At 36.8% G+C, this 19,274-nt stretch overlaps 1 protein-coding gene across 5 annotated transcripts in view; it reads left to right on the forward strand.

Moving 5' to 3' along the window:
• Positions 1-391: 391 nt before the first annotated feature.
• The window catches only part of BTBD10 (BTB domain containing 10), a 31,243-nt gene continuing 12,360 nt past the window's right edge, over positions 392-19,274 (forward strand). Inside the window, exons 1-4 of one of the 5 annotated variants that reach the window (XM_081314711.1) lie at positions 392-563; positions 14,884-15,074; positions 16,206-16,491; positions 18,501-18,603. In XM_081314711.1, the coding sequence (XP_081170837.1) occupies positions 14,921-15,074; positions 16,206-16,491; positions 18,501-18,603 (543 nt within the window). In that variant the 5' untranslated portion in view covers positions 392-563; positions 14,884-14,920. Of the gene's footprint in view, positions 564-859; positions 1,110-1,444; positions 1,464-1,495; positions 1,513-8,500; positions 8,518-14,883; positions 15,075-16,205; positions 16,492-18,500; positions 18,604-19,274 lie in introns of those variants that run through there. The other 4 variants (XM_081314712.1, XM_081314713.1, XM_081314714.1 and 1 more) reach the window with 4 other exon arrangements.

A 19,274-nucleotide genomic window follows, 5' to 3' on the forward strand; every position in this document is an offset into this window, starting at 1 on the left:
CCCCTGGTGTAGATTCTAGTTTGGGAGAAGCTATGACGATTTGGCTTTAAGCCGCTGGGGAGCCGAACGTGCCTTTTACCCACCATAGAAGGAACGGCGCTGAAATACCGGGCCAGGCCGTCCACCCCGAGCCACAGCTCGGGTGGTGGGGGGAAGGAGGTCCTTAAGGGCCGGTTCCCTGCATTTAAGTGCCAGAAGGAAGGGGCCGCCGCCGCTACTCCTGGAAGGAACGTGAGGACGAGGGCAGCGAGAAGAAACAGGCCGTCGCCACGCAACCACAAACTCCCTCTCGGGCGACTTGATCCGAGTCGCGGTAGAGATCAGCTGATTTTCCCCGGGGAAAAATTCGATCCGGTTTCTCCCGACTGACTTGACTTCCCCCTTTTCTGGTCGAGCTATCGCGAGCGTTCGGACGTCAGAATAGAGCTCGTCCGCTTCTCGCGGGAGCCGAGCGGACGGTTGGCTGGGCCTAGCCAATTGTACTTGTATCTCTGGCGGTACTAGCCGTAGTTGGTGCCGTGGGGAGCGGGAGTCGTTCGAGCCCCGACGGTCGGGCGCGGCAGGTGAGGTGGAGAAGCAGGGTCGTGGAGGTAGCAGTGGCGGGGTGGGGGAGCGGGCGGGGACACACCGCTAATTGCCTGTCGCTAAGGAGAACCGTCGGGATGTTGGGTTCGGGAAGCCTCCCTTGAGGGCTGAGACCGAGGCGGTGGCCGTCGCCTTCGGTTCCCTTTGCCCGTAAAAGGGAAGCCTTGAGACTCGGAACCCCCTGAAAGATGGACGCCGGGGTGGTGGTGGTGGTTGTCTGGGTGGTGGACTCGTGATACGGGGGTCGGGTTTGTTTTTTTTGTTTTTAATGAAGCCAGCTGTATGGATGACATGTCGGGTAGGGAACCGAAGGAGGATATTTGGCGGTGGCTCTCTTCTTATCTTCCGCTAACATCCCAGACGTGTGTATCGTGCGTATGCGTGCGCGCTTTGGGTTATAGATAGGAAGCTCGCCGGAGAAGCCAGAAGAGCCCGATTGTCCCAGTTTTGGGAAACTGCCGATTTGGGGGACTTCTAGTCGTTTTAAGGGCAGTCGACACCAACAGGTTGGACAGCCGGTGAAGGTAGGGCTTCTTCGACCGGAGATCTCAGGAGGAGGAGGAGGAGTAAATACTTGGGAGAGTTTTTGTAGGTTGCCAGCTGGGCTGTGAGGATGCCGGTTGGATGGCCTTGTGGGTAAATTAATTGTGTCGTCCAGGTGTGCCAACTAAAACGGCTTGGCAGGTACCGGGTGCGACATAGACAAGCGTGGGAAGAAGGATGACGACGGGGTGGTGGGGGTGGTGGTTTTGAGGGAGACGTCGCTAATGGCAGTTTGAGGCTAGTCACTGCTTTTCAGGGGAGGCGATGGGCAGAGGGAGATCGAGGTGAGTGGTTTCCGTTGCGGCAAACAAGCTGTTCCCGAGGAAGAAAAATAGGTAATTTGACGCCGAGGATGAAGATTTCCCGTTCGCCTCCACGCGTCTGGTAATCGGCGTTAGGCTTTTTGGAGGGCTTGTGTGCGTGGCAGTTTCTAGGAAAATTGCCTTGTCATGGCCTCCACTCGTTCTGTTTTGCGCAATTCTGTCCTGTGGGCTATCGTTGGTGCTTTTTCTTGCTTTTAGAGCTAGCTAACGAAGTGGTGATCCTATTTAAAAAAAAACAAATTGGGAGACGGGCCCGTCATGTTTGGCCAAAAGCTTTTACTATGCTATATTGTTTCCGCACTTTTATGTGGAAAATTCATTGGAAATGCTGCATTGTGTTTAGATAGTTGCAGTGCGAATCGAACAAAACGACACCACCACCACCTGTTTGTGAACATCTCATTTGTGGTGAATGTGGGGAACATCTTGTTTTTGGAGAGTTAGGATGGCTGGTTTGAGTTAATACCAACAACAGTTGGTATCCAGAGACAAGGTTTTCAATAAGTTGTGTATTAATAGTGTGAACATCGTCAGTTTATCTTAACTGGGACTTTTTATGTGTATCGTAAGAGCCACAAATTATGTAATCCATTTTACTATAAAAAAAATCCAGGTACTTTATAATGACTGTTATTATTCCAGGTTGTCATGTATTTTGCGACCCTTGAGTAACATTTTTAATTCTCTATTAATTTAAATGTTAGTATTTTACATAGTATATTTAAAGCATTGGTTAGCACTCTAGTGATTCTAATAGAATTTGAATAGGAAAAGCTTCCAGTCACCGACTTTTAGTATTCCATAACCACTTTTCCAGGGCTACTGTCCTTAAGAATGAAACTGAGGCAATGTGAGAAATTTCCCTTTCTCTCTTTCATTAGACAATACCTTCTAGTGGAGAGTCATATTAGATATTACCTGTTCTTTTGACACCATCTACACTTTTATAAAGCTTTTAACTAATATAACTCTTTGAGTAGATTAAATAATAGTCCTTTGGCTGGTATTGTCTAACAAAAATTGCCTATTAATCATTTATTTTATAGTATAACTGCCTTATGAACACACATGCTTTTTATTCCTCTTAAGTTTTTTGTTGTACTAATTCATAACTGGGTTTTCTTGAATTATAATTCTTTAAAAATCAGTATTTTTCTTTTACTATTCCAGAGATTCAGATTAATCATTAAAATTGTACAGTGTAAAATAGATTACTGTTCATGGGCTAATACACAATTTTTTTAAATACTTGGGTACTCATGTTTTAATGCACAATTCTTGTCTTCTAAATTATAAATTACTTATAAAATGTTGTACAATTTCATTGTAGTCACGTAGAAATAATCCTGATAATTTTGTTCATTTGCTACTAATAACTAATAAGTCTGTCAGTGATTTAGATATTTGTGGCCATTGCACTACTATAATATCCTATTATTCTATTTCATACCTCTATCTTATTTTGGGTCATATTTAATGTGGGAACACCTATCTAAGGGAACACCTGCTGCCGGCATCATCTTCCCATCGTCCTGTGCGCCCCCACAGGGAGGGCCTTCTCAGGGTACCGCCGGTTAATGAATGCCGACGGGTTATTCCCAGGGGAAGGGCGTTCTCTGTGGGTGCGCCTGCCCTATGGAACCAACTACCCACAGAACTTAGGACTGCCCCCGACCTTCGCTCATTTCACCGGGACCTGAAAACTTGGCTCTTCGATCTGTTTGGTCGAGACTGTGGGATTGTTAATTTAACTGGGTTTTAGATTTACTCTTGGGGCTTGAATTTAATTTAATTGTTTTATTTGTTTTTAATTTTTTGTATTCATGGTTTTAACTGCCCTGTAAACCGCCCTGAGTCCTACGGGAATAGGGCGGTATACAAATCCAATTAAATAAATAAATAAATATTTAATGTAATGTACAAATTTAAACCACACAGAGTTGCTTAATACCAACTGGGTATCATATACATTTAATAAATAAAAAGTAATTCTTATCTGATAACATCTTAGTTACAAACTATAATAGACATTTGCTGCCTAAAGTAAGATCATCTAATTCCTGATGTGGCTTTATCCTTATTTGCCTTTAATTTGTATTATTGACTTTTTATTTTATTTTATTTGGTAATGTGCATTCCTAATTCTTAGATAGCTACAACTACTTCTCTGAATGATCATTTTATCAATTGTAATAGTATTTTATAGAATATAAGTATCTAATCAGTTAAAACAGTCTCTTTATTCATCTGCAGAACATATTAAAATGCAGTTTGAAGAGTAAAACGGCCTCCTTTCTCAGAGCCATAATATTTGGCCTTATGTTTGTGCACATTTCCCTTAATCAGACCCTAAAGTAGACCTGTTGGTATTGCCCTTATTTGATCTAAAATATATACGTCTTTTACATTTGAAGTTATGTTAGGCTTGTTTGTTAATAGGACTATATGCCTGAGTTTTGATTGGCTTACTCTGGCATTTTATCTAAGCAGGGAGACGCATCTGGGCAGTTGGACAAATTTAGAAACAGAGCAGTATATAGCACCAACTCGCTATTATTGTTTTCTGAGACTGCCTTTTGGGCCTATGAAACATCTAGGAGTACATTCTACAAAATAAAGATAATGTTAAAATCTGCTGCTTCACTTAACAGCATGGCAACTTTCCTAATTTATTTAAAATATTTTTTTTTAAAAAATAGAATAGAATGGTGGCCGAACTCCCAGGTGCCAAAGGGAGTCTTTACAAGAATCCTTGTACATAGCTGCCATAATTGGAGTCTATAAAACCTTCCACTGAGAAATGTTTTCATGGAAAAGACCAACAATATGACCAATTGGCTGTTATGGAACAAAGCATATTTCTCATGCAGAGATGGTTTCCTTCAAATAGTTGTGATGAATGAGTATAATTTTATGTACTATATGCTTTGATTTTTCAAAATCCTAGCTAGATTCTCTGTAATAAAATAGAATGGATTCTGTTTGATCTTGAATTAATTATAGCTTATTTTAAAAACATGGTTTTTGCACCATGACTTAGTGCATTTCATACAGAACTATAGTTAATGCAAATAAAGCCTTGTTTAGGGTTGGGTGAATTCAGGTAGAAATAAATTTTAAACCAATATATTCCATTTATAGCTTCTGCTTGTAATGATCAAATTATGTTAATAATTATGGATTATATTTATTGAAAACATGTTTTGTATAAATCATTAATTATTTTTAAAATAAAGTTTTTAACAATATTGAATGAAATTTCATTTTAATTACTGGTATATGGATATTCAAAAATGTGCAAAAACAATTTTAGATCAACATATTAGAAACTCAAGTGGTATATTAGTATAGATTTGCATTTCTGAAAGGTTGTCTCTGGTCTTTTTCCATGTGATGGTTCTTTTGAAAACCTTCTGTATGTTCATGGATTTCAGGAACCAGAAGATAGAATATTGTTATAAGTTTTGGGTGAAACAATATGCCCAAAATTTTGATAATCTGATTAATCAAATAATTATAGCAGTTGTATCATTGCAAAATTTCCACAAAGGCAGCTTCCACTGTACACAAAGACACTATCAGTCTTTATTGAATGGTTCACCAGTTAAATGGTTGTAATAATTGTTCAGACAACAATACCCCATCTCTAATAGGATGCCAATTTGTATTTATTTAATAAAAACTAAAAAGATTGGGTTAAAAATGAACCATAATTCTAGCTTGTTTATACACATAGTCCAGCTTTACCCAATTAGGTACATTATCTTCCTGCACATAGAAAGTTAGATATTAAGAGAAGGGTATGTTTGATGCTTCATGTTGCTTCATGTTCCTTCTCCTTTCCTGTAACTTATGTGAGTTCCAGCCTTTTAGCAAGAAATGAATAAGACTGGCCACAGGTATGTGCTCACGTTCTACAGTAATATGTTATACATTGTTAAGGGTGGTGAAACATGCTGACTTCTCTGTTTTTATTGTGTCTGCAATTTCTAGTGGTTTTGCTTAGATTCGCTTACTCCCATCTTTAGAGGAATAGTGGAACTGCTTCAACTGGCAACTGTGACAGTTTTGCCAAATAATTCAAGGATAAAATTGCTTATATTAATTTTAAGCTTGAAGCTTCTTTGACAGATTTTGATGTGACAATATGCGAGATAATATTTTGTAATGTTATCTGAGATTAGTTTGAACTTTGGGAAGCTTGAGGGCTCTCTCTAGTGTGAAAGTTGGTACATATGATCAGGCACAATGCCCTTCCTGGTTCCTTCTAGCATTGAATAGATATATCAGTGGCTGGATCCAAGAGATGGCTAATGCTTCTTTCTGTGAAAACATGATCCTGCCTGTCTTGAACAAGGTGGTGATTTAAAGAAACTTCTATATTAGACAAAGTCTGATCTAGCTTTGTTGGAGAATTGTTGCCTTATTTCCAACTTCCCTTTTGTGGTATTGGTACTTCTTGTTCAGAAGGCGAGGTGTTGATGATTCAGGTATAAAGAACCTTTATGAAATTCTTTTCAATCCAGATTCTCTCCGGAGCTTTTCTTACTATCATGTTATCCTACTGGGCTGCCTTTGGGGTAAAGGGTTGAAGGTACCTTTCTGCAAAAGTTCTTCTGTTTGTGGGTGGTTTCAGCTGGTACTAGTGGATAAGAAACTGTCAGGGTGGTTGTAGCATGTATATGAAGCTATTGAGAGAAGTCATATATTTCTTTGGTCCAAGGTATCTTGAGTCCACTGATGATAGTCAGCTTTTCATTGGTGCTTTGAGCCTGGCTGGAAACATTTCCAGCCAGTTTAACCCAGTTTGTGGAGTTGTGATGGGTATAAACAAGCTTAGATTTAATCTCAACATGATGAATTTCTATTTTTCTAGAAACAACATGGTTTCATGGCTGCAGTACTGGCTGCAGTGTTATGTCTGTAAGTTGCTCATGTAACAATGGTTTCCATTGTTCTTCCCATGCACAATTCTGTTTATGTCCCACTCCAGAGATTCTAGTAACTTTTATGCAAATTGAGGTGTGCAAAAGAGAAATAGGGGTAGACCTCATGTCCTCTTTTCTTTGGGAGCGGACATGATAATATTTATATTGAAAAGGTGGTGGTTGAACAAGCTCATATTGAAGAAAGTCTGATCTGACTGCCTTTGCTTAGAGACTTTTGCAGTTATGTTGGTGATGAAAAACCAATTGTATTTATGAGCTTTGTTGATCTACAAAGTAAAGGAAAGCTGAAATAGAATAATAAAATCATGATGCTACACTTTGCAGTCACTTCATTTAACAACCAAATTGCTGGCTCTTAATTGTGGCTGCTAAATGAGGACTGCCTGTATGGCAGGTGGTATTCTAGAAGGCAGAATTGAATACAACTCTATATATTCAAAATATTCTCAGCATTTGTGAGAGCTAAATACACAAAATGTTTTCATTTAGTTTATGACTCACATTTTTCACATTTCCGCAGAATTGCATCCTGATTTAGAAGTCATTTGCTATTGTTTCCTTATGTATTTGTAGCTGTTTCTAGATTTTTAAAAAAATCTTAAATCTGAATTTGGATTCTGGATATCTAGTTACATATAATAAGAAGTAAGTGAATATAATAATGCTTTTCTTTGAAAATGCAAAGGGTAATGGATATAGTTTCATGTGAGAGGCTGTGGAATCCATTCCCCCCCTTAGCCTTTAACTGAAATTGTTTTAACATCTTCCAGCTCTGTGCCTTCCAATGACATTAAGTAGATGGTCTCCTGTGGCCTGCTGGCAGGTGAGAAAGCTGATTTGCAGCCCCTAACCTAGGGTGGTAGAACCTGTCCATCCCTATCTATGTGAGCAGATGTGGCCTTTTAATTTGCCAGCCATATTTGCTTTATGCCTTTTGCATATTGAGCTATGTCCCTTCCTCTTTTTTAGCATTCCTTGAAAGAATTGTTTTATTTGCATCTTAAGACCTGAATAAAGCAGACAGGTCGTAGGTGTAAAAATAGATTAGTATGGTACAGATGTAAGACAGTAGTTGTGGGGTTGCTCTGTGAAGGCTTTGACAGTTGCCGTTTAGTTGGGAAACAGTCACGGTTGTTTCAATAAGTCATAGATGGGTGCTGTATCCCCTATATATTGCACAGCATCTCTTCCAAATTCAGAGCTTTGCTGGGATTTTAGATCAGAAACTTTATATTTTTGTTCTTCCGGCTTGCTCTTTGAAATTAAAACCTTAGATTTTCCTTTGTACTAGTGTAACTGATATGTTACATTGGGGGACAAAATATTATGCTTAGAATAAAGAGTATCTCACGCTTATTTTGTACATGCATTTTCTTGACACAAATTTCTCACGACATTTGTCTTTCCTGTGTTTTAAACAAATAGCACGGGGCTTTTATTAAGAGCCTTTTGCTGTGAATTTCTGTCCAGACAGATTATTATATGCTGAATGAATTCTGCTGTTTCTGCTGCAATGAAAGCCTAACGAATAAGGCATGAAAGATAGGTGACTGAAGAAACATTTCAGATGCTTTATTAGTTTATTAAAATCTTGACAAGCGGGTAGGGCTAGAAATAGCTTCACAGATGGCACTTGGCAGTATACCAGGCAGCTCTTTCCTTATGCGTTCTGTACGCTATCCATCAAATATGCCAGCCAATGGCAGCTTACAAAAAAGGAAACGGTAAGCATCAATTCAGCTTACTGGAGGCTCTGAGGCTAGACGTCAGTGCTGCACTGTGCACGGCTGAGTCAGTGGCTGTGAGAAAATGAATTGAAATAATATCTTGGGGGCTTACCTCTCTGAGCACTTAATGGACTGAAAAGCTGTAACAAGAGTGTTCCCCTTGAGATGGAGAAGAAAGGAGGCTGCTAGAAAATGAGGCTAATAATGCTGTAGATTATTGAGAGGAGAATGGAAATAACAAATATGCTGAACTTAGCAAGTAATGCCAGAGAATGCTGAACTGGCTTCTAAACCTGCAGGCTGGAGAGGAGCAGCAGATTGCTTTTGTACTTTGTTTTCAACATTTTCTCCGTGTTTTTGTGTTCCTACCCTTTTCTACCCAAAAAGCAGGTGCGTATCTGTTAACAATCCAATCCAGTTTTCAGTACCTAACTGAGAAGGAAATATATAAAGGAGAGGGATAGTTCTTTGTGTAATTGATCTCTTGAAATATTTATATGATAAAGAGAAGCTGTGTGACCGTGGATTTAAAATAGCAGCTATAATATAAATAAAAATATTATCGAGCAAAAGCTGAATTGAGCAAAAATAGAAAATATATGAAATAATGTATTTAAAGTTTTTGATGATTGTTTAGCTTTCTTTAGTGTTTTTTTTTTGCTCTATTTGTGGCCTTCTAGGCCAAGAATTTATAAAGGTAGTGTTTAAAGTTTCAAGTTCACTCTGGTTGCTTTAATAAGGAAGTAAAAAGATGGTTCATGAGTGTAAGATGCAAGTTATGTCATATCACCCTTACCTTATTCAACAGTATGAAAATAGATCATATCTTTCTACAGTTTACTTTTTGGTTTCTGTTAATATTGTTGTGCATTTTTCCAGCTGTTATTTGTGATGCTTAATCTATTAATTTGAATAGTTAGAATAAATTACAGTGTCATAATACAGATCTACTCCATGAGAGCATCTCTAAAGTTATATGAATGTATTCTATCAAGACGTTTCTGCTGTATGTGATTGGCTGGCCAGTAAATTATTATCAGCAAGCCACATTTCAGATTGCTTTATGGAAATAGCTTGGATCAGCTATCACCCCCAAAACAATCTGAAGAGCCTGCTATATAGTAGCAACAACAATATAATAGAAGTTGAGCAAGGAGGTTGAACTTAGAAGTCTGGGCTACAAATCCCTGTATATTAAGAGTATTCTAATTATATGGAGTCTTATAAAGTCTTCTGCCTGGATTTATAATTAACATGGGTTTTCTAGGGGGACAAAGTGAGAAACTGAAATCTAATCTAGCAGAATAGTCTGTTTAATAAACAAAACTAAAAGGAGGCATTTAATTTAACATGTTTTATAAATATCTCAAAGGTTTACTTTTCTCATTAAACAAATGTAACAAAACTAAAATATTTGAGGAGAATGGGAAATCATAGCTCGTTTGCTTGGATATAAATATTCAAGTAAAGCAAAATTGTATTTGGCAGTATTTTTTCCTGGAATGAAATGTCCATAAACAAATCACTTTCAGACACTGCATACATTTTTTAAAAGTGAAGAAAAAAATAAAGACAATACTAGCAGTTGACTAATAGGAATTTGACAAAAGAAAGGAATTATGCAAGATAAGATCAAAACCTAATGGGGAGGGAAAGTTGAATAATGCAGCTGGTTGAACTTTACATTATAAAGCTGCTGTTTTAGTGTTATTCTGTAAAATTTTCCTGTGCATTTTCAAACGCATGCACACACACAGACACACACTATAACTTTTATAGTGTGATTTAATTTCTAATATAAATGTGAAATAGATTCACTTTGAAGGTGTTTAGTTCTCACTAAAGCAGTGAGAACTATATTTTCATTACTATTTAAACATTTTGTTTTTAGGAATCTTAAGAGTTAACATGATAACATTGTTTGAAGACATTTCACTTTCCCCTGCAAATTTACCCAAATCTTTTTTGGGTATGTTGTCCAGAATCTTGAGTAAATTTGGAGGAAGAATCTGCAAACAAGAGAACATCTATTTCCTTAATGAATGTCATTCAATTGGTTGATGAGAACATTGGGTACAAATGTTTATACTATTGTTTTTGAGGAAATTTTTGTAGCATGATTACTATCTCACTAGAGTTTTTAATCACTTGAGAAGGAAGCATTTTATCTGAGTCATGAGGCATGCTTCCTGTAGCATGTGTTTACTGTAGATACATCCAAGTATTAATATGCATGAACTTGGCTTGTGTTCGGAAATTTCTGAAGAAGATTGTGTTTCATTATGCGGGTTTTATAAGATTGCTATTGAGCCAAACCTTTCTGGAATGAGCAAAAACTGTGTGTTTCATCTAGTGCTGTGGTAAGCAGATTTTTGCTCCTGTATTTGAAGTTTCCTATTTTTTTCTTTCGGCATCACATTTCCCTGTGCTAGAGTATCTAGAACTAATTAGGTGGATGGAGGGATGAAAATAAAAAAGGGAAAATGCTTACCAGCTCTTATATCAGTGGACAGGACAAATGGATTTCATATATGTCTAGAAATAGGGGCAAAATGTCTACTTATTTGGTGAAAATATTCCATCATGACTAAATTGCAGAGTTTTAAAGTTACCTTTTTATTTATTCCCTGCTGTAGGGTTTGAGATTTTTTTTAATCAACTAACACTTCTCCTTAAGCAGCTTGTTGTTGTTAGTTGCGAAGTCGTGTCCGACCCATTGCGACCCCATAGACAACATTCCTTCAGGCCTTCTTCTGGAGTCCATTTAGGCTCACACCTACTGCTTCAGTGACTCCATCCAGCCACCTCATTCTCTGTCGTCCCCTTCTTCTCTTGCCCTCAATCTTTCCCAGCATTAGGCTCTTCTCCAGTGAGTCCTTCCTTCTCATTAGGTGGCCAAAGCAGCTTATAGGTTTGGAAAATGACTTCAAAAGGAAAGGATGAGAAACAATAAAATACAATATGAGTTATTTCAGTAAGCTTTTCCCATTTTCTATTTCTTTTGGATGGAATATGGGGTGTATTTTCATAATACAAAATTTCTGTAATATGATTTATTTGTGGTTTGCTGGTTAAGAACAAATTCTATTTTCCCAAGAACTTGTCTTTCTTATTTTTAGGCATATTTTATCCATGCATCTATCCATACAGAATATGTAAAGCCATTGGAATGAAAATAACTTTCAAGTGCAGAAGCAGGAATATATACTAACTGGATAAAAATATTGTTATTTTAGAAGAAGAAAAAACTTATTTTACATATGTGACAAATAACTTCCTGATAAATTTGCCATCTTTGTGTCTATAAAATTACTGTTATTGTTTCTAAATAGATGTGATAACTTTTCTATCTTCTTTTATCGGAATTTCCATGGTCAGAATATAACAGGTGCAAATATATATACTGGAGGTATATTCTGGCTATTATTATATTTTAGCTTAATTCTGTTGATAGAAAAACTTCAGTGTTAATTAAAATTTAAAAAACTAAAAACCATTTTAGTACATAGAAAACGTGTTTTATTATAGACTAAGCAATTAGTACTTAGTGAAAGCTATGATTTGATAAAATACATATCCATTTGTCTAATTTATCAGTCATAATTGATGCTATGAGTGCTTTTCAACATGGTTAGCTGTACTAATATGTAAAATTAATTCCTTGCTAATGGATCAAAACTTTTGACATTTCCAAGATCAGTTGTATGAAGTATTAAAGTTTTGAAGATTGTTATTCTTCTTTATCATTATTTAAAAGGGTTTCTTTCCTTACTGCCTAATATAATTGGAATTTTAAAATTTCAAATCTATGTATGTATGCATGCATACATGTATTGAACCGTGGGGCTACTCTAGGACTGGCTTACAACAATGGTGCAAAGAGTACTGGTAATATTTTTCTCCTGAGACTTTATTGCCATTGATTTCATTTTTTTATTCTATTCATGTTTAAAATATGGAAAGATCTTACATTTTAAAAAGAAGGAGGTTTTTGATGTAATTAATAAAACTTTGCGAGAAGTAGTTATTTGTTTTGAATGAGTAGAACTTCGAAAAGTATGTGCTCAATTAAAATGAAATTTAAAAATAGCTGTTTATGTACACTTTGAGTTCTGCTTTTAAGTCTAGTTTGTATATTTTAGTTCAGTTCCTTTCATTCAGAATTAAAAAGATCTTATGTTTAGTCGGTTGTTAGTATAATTTGTATTAATTTTATAACTTCCAAACCTTTTAATGGATTAGTTGAGTATTTTTATGAATCTGTTATCCAATGTTTTGCTTAATATTACCAACATTGCAGGCTCACAAGCAAGGGCCATTAAACATAATAGGTCTTGGACTTGAAAACATAACATACAATATTGGGCAGCAAGGAACATTCAGTGTTTACCAGTAACATTTAAAAAATTACTATTTTTGAAAATTACAAAGTTATATAAATTGCTATCCCTAATTTATGTAATTTTGTCTTCTTTCTTTCTCAGATAAAGTTATTTTAATACAAGAAATGTTATATTTCATTTAACGTATTGGTTTAATGTAGTCAAGTAGTTCTATAACATTGGTTATTTTAAATGTGTAGATAAATACATACTTTCACATTAGTATCTCTTCGTATCCCCATTTCCTTCATCCACTTAAAGCAGCGATTCCCAACCTTTTCTATACCCCGCACATCTAGAACGCTTCTGACATTCTCGCACCCCTTACAAAAGTTCGAAATAACGACAATGAATTATGCATATACGCTATAATTTTGAAACGTCTAAACCCAAGTTTTCACATCCCCTGGAATATCGTCTCGGACCTCGGTTGGGAACCTCTGACCTAAAGCTATGCAAGCAGAAGAGAGGGGGTGGGATTTGGAGTTCACATGGCTACCAGTGATTCGCTTCTTCCCTTCCCCTTTTAATTGCCAGAAAACTGTAGTTTTGGGGGGGGTATTGGTGCTTTTTTCAATTCAGTCATGTTGGATTCTCACAGAGTGCCTGGGCAAGTCTCTGCAGTTTTCTTCGCAAGGTTTTTCAGAAATGGTTTGCCATTTCCTCCTTTCTAGGACAGTATCCTAAGTTCTGTGTACCTATATACAATTGAGACTGTAGTGATATTGATCCGAAAGTCTAATGCAGGGGTGTCAAACTGCCGGCCCGCGGGCTGGATGCGTCATGCCAAAACCGTGTCCACCCCATTGCTGCCAATGGGGAAAAAGTTGCAATACGTCGCGAAGACATCCCTGGTCTAATGGATTCCGTATAATTGAGGTGCTCAGCAGGATAAAAACTGCTGCTGCTGCACTTCATGTGGCAATTCTAATTTTTTTTCTAAATGGATCCATTCTTTGAATACATTCACTTTCTTAGAAGTGACCTTTTATTTGGTCCTGAATTGTATCCACTGTTTTGGATATTACTGTAACCAATTTCAGTAGTTTTGAAACAGTATGTGGATTACAGTGGCTTTGCCAATCTTCATGCCTTCCATTTGTAGGCTTTGTGCACATCTGTGGGACTTCGGTTGTAGAAGGCCATTGGATGTCACAAGAATGGTGTTCTTTATTTTGTTAGTACTGTATAAGAGGAAAAAAATGTAGGTACCTTTCGTATTGTGTTTAGTTGGTTTAATAGAATGTTACCAGGCCAAATATGATTTTAATGTTCTAGTTCAGGGTAATCAAACTGCTGGCCTGCGGGCTGGATGCATCATGGCAAAACTGCGCCCACCCCATTGCCAGCAATGGGGAAAAAGTCACAATACGTCATGACATGTCATTGCAAGTTTGACACCCCTGTTCTAGTTGATTAGCACTTTACTTTGATATTAAGCAACTAGTAGAAATGTTAGTTCTATGTAGCCTGAAATACTTTAATTTTTTTTCAAATAGAGCAGATTGAGATTTCTATAGAAAAGGGAAGAATTTTAAAAAAATTGACATGCTTCATAATGTAAAATGTATATTTCATGATTTATATAATACTGTAGCCAAAGAACTTTGTGTAGCTTTCATATTTATCTGTGAAATATAAAAAAATCTCAAAATAGTTAAAAGACAATAAGCCTGGTTGGTAATATATAACAATAATATATGACAACAATTAATATTTGAAAGACTGGATAGAAAGGGAACCATTCATAAATGGACAGTGTCAGGCTGTTTCAAAGGAAAGGCAATATTTTTGATCCCTCTCCCCTTAGCGCCATAAGGGTTGAAGAGATACAACATGCAATCACATTTCAAATGTTAGGTCGGATTCTACCAGGAACATATCGTCTTATAGGTAATAATCAGCTTTTGAAATATCCTCAGAAACCTATTGGCAGCCAGTACACTGGTTAAAATTGAGTTATTATTTTGTGAAACAGTTTTCACCTGTTTGCACATGGACTAACAGTTTCTGTACACACTTAAGAATCTTAATCAGAAGGCAATCTCATGACCCAGGATATTGCAATCATTGAAGTGTGATGCAGCATGAGTTCCTGACAGCCTTCAGGCATCTGATCCGGACATCCATTGCATTTCTGGTTTGGCTCATTTTGTTTCTAAGACATTTCCCAACTCAGTATGAACATGTTGTCAGGGTGTCATGAAAAGGTGAAAATCCTACCATATAAATATGACTTTCCCACAAGCGACATGCCTCTTCTAAACAGATTACTATTGAAATTGAAAAAATAAACATTCACAATATAAGATTATTTTATATTGACTACTTAAAGATTCTAAATACTATCTCATCCTGTTCACCTTTCTTCTAGTACTTCATCTCATCTTGTTACGGGCAATTGTAGCAAAATGAGTCTTCATGGGGCTAGTGGTGGGCATGAAAGATCAAGAGAGCGAAGAAGGTCAAGTGATAGATCACGTGACTCATCCCATGAACGTCTTGAGTCCCAGCTCACTCCATGCATCAGAAATGTTACTTCGCCAACAAGACAACATCAAGGAGGTATGTTTTAGTTATTTACTGTCTAGGGTTTTTTTTTAGAAAGTAAGTATCTTTGTCAAACAAAATCTTGGGTTCTTGTGTCACAGACCTAAAACGTGAAAGCTTTAAAATTAACATTATTAAGATTCCCATTGGGAATATTTATTTATTACATTTATTCTCTGCCCATATCTCATGACTCTGGGTAACTTACGATGTGATATAACAATATAAAAGATTAAAATGGTAAGAGAATAAATACATTAAAAATAAAATATCTAAGATAGTGGAGGGTATACCATAGAGTGGAAGAGGAATCTAATAATGCAGTAACCACCTCCGGGATGGCAGAAACATAAAACTCATTCACCATTTAATATATATATAATTTGTGTGAAAGTAAAAATTACTGAGGAAATTACTTAACCCTCAAAATGTTTGAGTACAATGTTACATGTGTATGTTCTGTATGATATGCTGTCTTGAGGCCTAAGCATGGAAACTGGTTGTATGACATTTTTCGTCAATCTATCCTCTTCCCTGTGTTTTGGATACTGGCAAGCCTTTTGTGATGGAGTATGTAATCCAAACTATCTGGAGAGAACCCCATTAGGGAAAACTGGTCTATGGTACATCAAACTTTAGAATAATTTAAAGTCTTATCTCATTGCTGGATTATGCTGGATTACTGAAGGGGTTTTAGCTTTTTAATGTTGTAATTGTTGGGCTTTAATTTAATTCATTTTAATTTTATATTATCTTTTTATATTGTCTTTTATATGCTGCCCTGTAAACCGCCCTGAGTCCTTCGGGAATAGGGCGGTATAGAAAACTAAATAAATAAATAAATAAATAAATAAATAAATAAATAAATAAATAAATAAATAAATAAATAAATTTCTTTATTAGTTGTTTTTGTCCTACCTTTATTAATTTATAAGTAACATACCTAATGCTAGTGCCAGGAGACTGCCTCTTTTCTCTGACATATCCTGAGGTAGTACCCTGAGTTACTACTGGCAACAAACCAACATTAAAAAATATGTTTGGCTTAATGTGGAAAAACTGTTGCCATTGTAAATATGCTCCTGAGATAATGTGTTCTGATACTGCAATTCAGTGTTAAATAGTTGTATTATTTTTCCATTGCAGAACGTGAGAAGGATCATAGTTCATCTCGACCAAGCAGCCCTCGTCCTCAGAAAGTTTCTCCGAATGGCTCCAGTAGCAGTCTAGGAAACAGTAGTAGAAACAGCAGCCAGTCAAGTTCAGACGGGATTTGCAAGAATGCCGGAGAAATGGTTTTTGTGTATGAGAATGCAAAAGAGGGCGCACGGAACATAAGGACTTCAGAGAGAGTAACACTTATAGTGGACAATACTCGATTTGTTGTAGATCCTTCAGTTTTTACTGCACAGCCAAATACAATGCTGGGCAGGTTGGTATTGCTTTTTATTGCATATGTACCATCAGATATCCCTGTAAATCATGGCTAAAAACAAATGTCTTAGTATTGTGAAATATTTTTGATTTCACTATTTGCTGTTTTTGTCAAAGAGCCATAGTGGCACGGGTTAGAATGCAATATTGCAGGCTAATTCTGCTGATTGCCAGCACTTCGATTCTCACTGGCTCAAGGTTGACTCAGCCTTCCAGCCTTCTGAGGTTGGTAAAATGAGGAGCTAGATTGTTGAGGGCAATAGGCTGACTTTGTAAATCGCTTAGAGAGGGTTGTAAAGCACTGTGAAGCAGTATATAAGTAACTGCTAGTGCAATTGCTGTCGGAACACTTGAGTGTAACATTTCAGATGCAGTTAGTCTCCTTTAATCTGTGTTACTATATTTTTCATGAAGTACAATTTAGCTGTTGTGTGGTTTCTTTTTAGACAAGTCTATCCTTCCTGGAAATAAGACACTTCATGGCTTTTTTTCTCAATAATTACTTTTCAAATAATACTTTTGTTATTTTGAAATTACCTAACGTAAAATTTTTCAGTGGTGTCAAATTCATTTTGGAGTGGAGTATGTGATAATGAGGATGCATACATTGACAACTCATTTATCTATAGTAAGAGACTTTTTTTTAAATACCAAGGGCCACACTTAGCTTTTGAATACGTTGTGAGCCTCACTGAAAAATAATAGGGGCAGAAAAGGGGAAAGCAAGAAGTAATTAAAACAGCTGATTTAATTTATATTTAAACTTAACTAAAATGTAACAATTCTGTTATTGTTTCCTATTTAATTATTTCCCTAATTAAACATAACAGGCAACTTTGGAGAGGCTCTAGTAACCAAGGCCAAAGTTTGTGGAAAGGGTGGTGATGAACATGATATTGTTCTGTCCCAGCCTACGTATGCCCTTGTTACTTCACAAGGCAACCCCTCTTTTAACAGTAGACTGGAAAAATAAACCCTTTTTTATTTGAGGTACAGACCTTATTCACAAAACAAAATGGAGCATGAGCCAAAACAGGAGATAATTCAGTGGTAAAATAGAGCATCATCTCTTGACACAGAAGTTCTTTGCAAATGGTTGCCTCCAGCAACCAGCCCTGCCCACACATTCCCCTTTTGTTACGCAGCCCCCAAGGCGTGGCTTCTCACTGCTTTCTCCTTCTCCCCTGGAGTCAACCCATTGCCTTCCTCTGATTTACTCATGTGACCTGTCTACGTGTGTCTCTGAGGTCTTCCAGCTGTGCTGCCTCTGAGTCTGACTCATCCTCCCAGCACAGCTGGCTTTCAGCTTGACCACGAGTGGAGGGGCCAGGTTCTTCCTCACTTTGTAAGTCTTGTAACTCATCAGAGCCTTCCTCTGACTCTGATGGCTCCTCAGGCCCCTCCTTCTCCTCCTCCTCCTCTGATTCCCCGGACTCAGCTGCCAGGAACACAGGCTGGCACGGAATCACAACAGATATGAAGCTTAATGTACTGCATGTTCAGTCTCCGCTAACTTGCTATTTTGAAACATGTCAGTTTGATATTAATTGCAAATCTTCCAAAAAACAGAGTGGTTGGTTATTTTAATGTAGGGAAGATCTCTTTTTAAAAAAATAATGTTTCATCTTCAGAAGAATCTGAAGAATAGCCTGTTTAATAATACTACTAATGTGGAAATCAGTGTTTTTCCTTATTCATCCAGTTTCACACACACATTACTGTATTAAAAGTTGCAAAACACTTCTATCTTAAAGTTTGAATTCAGAGATTAATGTTTTTGAATAAATGCATATTTTGCATGCATTAAAATATACTAAACATTTCAAAATATTTTCCTTTGGATATATGAACATAATGTAACCACTTGTAAAGTCTGCAAATCTCTTAACAGTGCATATTCTGAATTTCCTATAATTCCTTCTAAAGTTTTAGCAAATTGAATTCAAATACTGATGTGCTCTATGTGGATTTTGAATAACGTTTTTGTTTTGTTTTTTCTCTATATAGGATGTTTGGTTCTGGAAGGGAACATAACTTCACACGGCCCAATGAAAAAGGAGAATATGAAGTGGCTGAAGGAATTGGTTCCACTGTGTTTCGTGCTATCCTGGTGAGATCTCATAAGTTACTGTTCTTCCCACCCTTTCACATTTATGAAATTAAAAAAATGGAAAGTCATTCCTATAAAAGCTTATCATGAACATCTATATTTAAACGGTATTCTAAGTACTACTAGTACATGCTGCAATTTTATAAAAACTTTGAAAATTCAAGGATAAAGTGTTTAGGTGTAAGTCTGTGATTTTTGAAACTTCCCTGTTCCCACAACTTATTTAATCTGTCTGAATGTTAAAGGATTCTTGGCTTAGTTAAGATTTTGGCCATTCCTTTTGGGCTTACCATCTGTGTGCTTTCTTCTGGAATATGGCAGTGCATTGTTGGGGAAAGCCAGCAATAGTGAGCAAGCTATTTTTCATAAAATGCACTTATGATTACTAATATATTAATTGAAAAGAATTTTAAGTGCCCCCTAAAACACCAGAGTTCTGAAACTTCTCAATTATGCTATTTGTAAGTATGGGGATAGAAGACTGAAGTTGAGAGACAGAATGAAGACATTAAAATCTTTGTCTGATAACATTTCTCAGGGAAGAGACATTTCCTAAGATTCATTAGACATAATGTTAGCCAAGCAATTTGATTTGCTCTCAGAATTTAATTGTTGTTCTAGTTCTATCGTAGTCTCTTCTCAGTCTCCCTATGACAGGAAGGAGATTGCTT

Source organism: Vipera berus (genome assembly GCF_964194415.1).
Source record: "Vipera berus genome assembly, chromosome: 1".
In the NCBI taxonomy this organism is placed as follows: Eukaryota; Metazoa; Chordata; class Lepidosauria; order Squamata; family Viperidae; genus Vipera; species Vipera berus.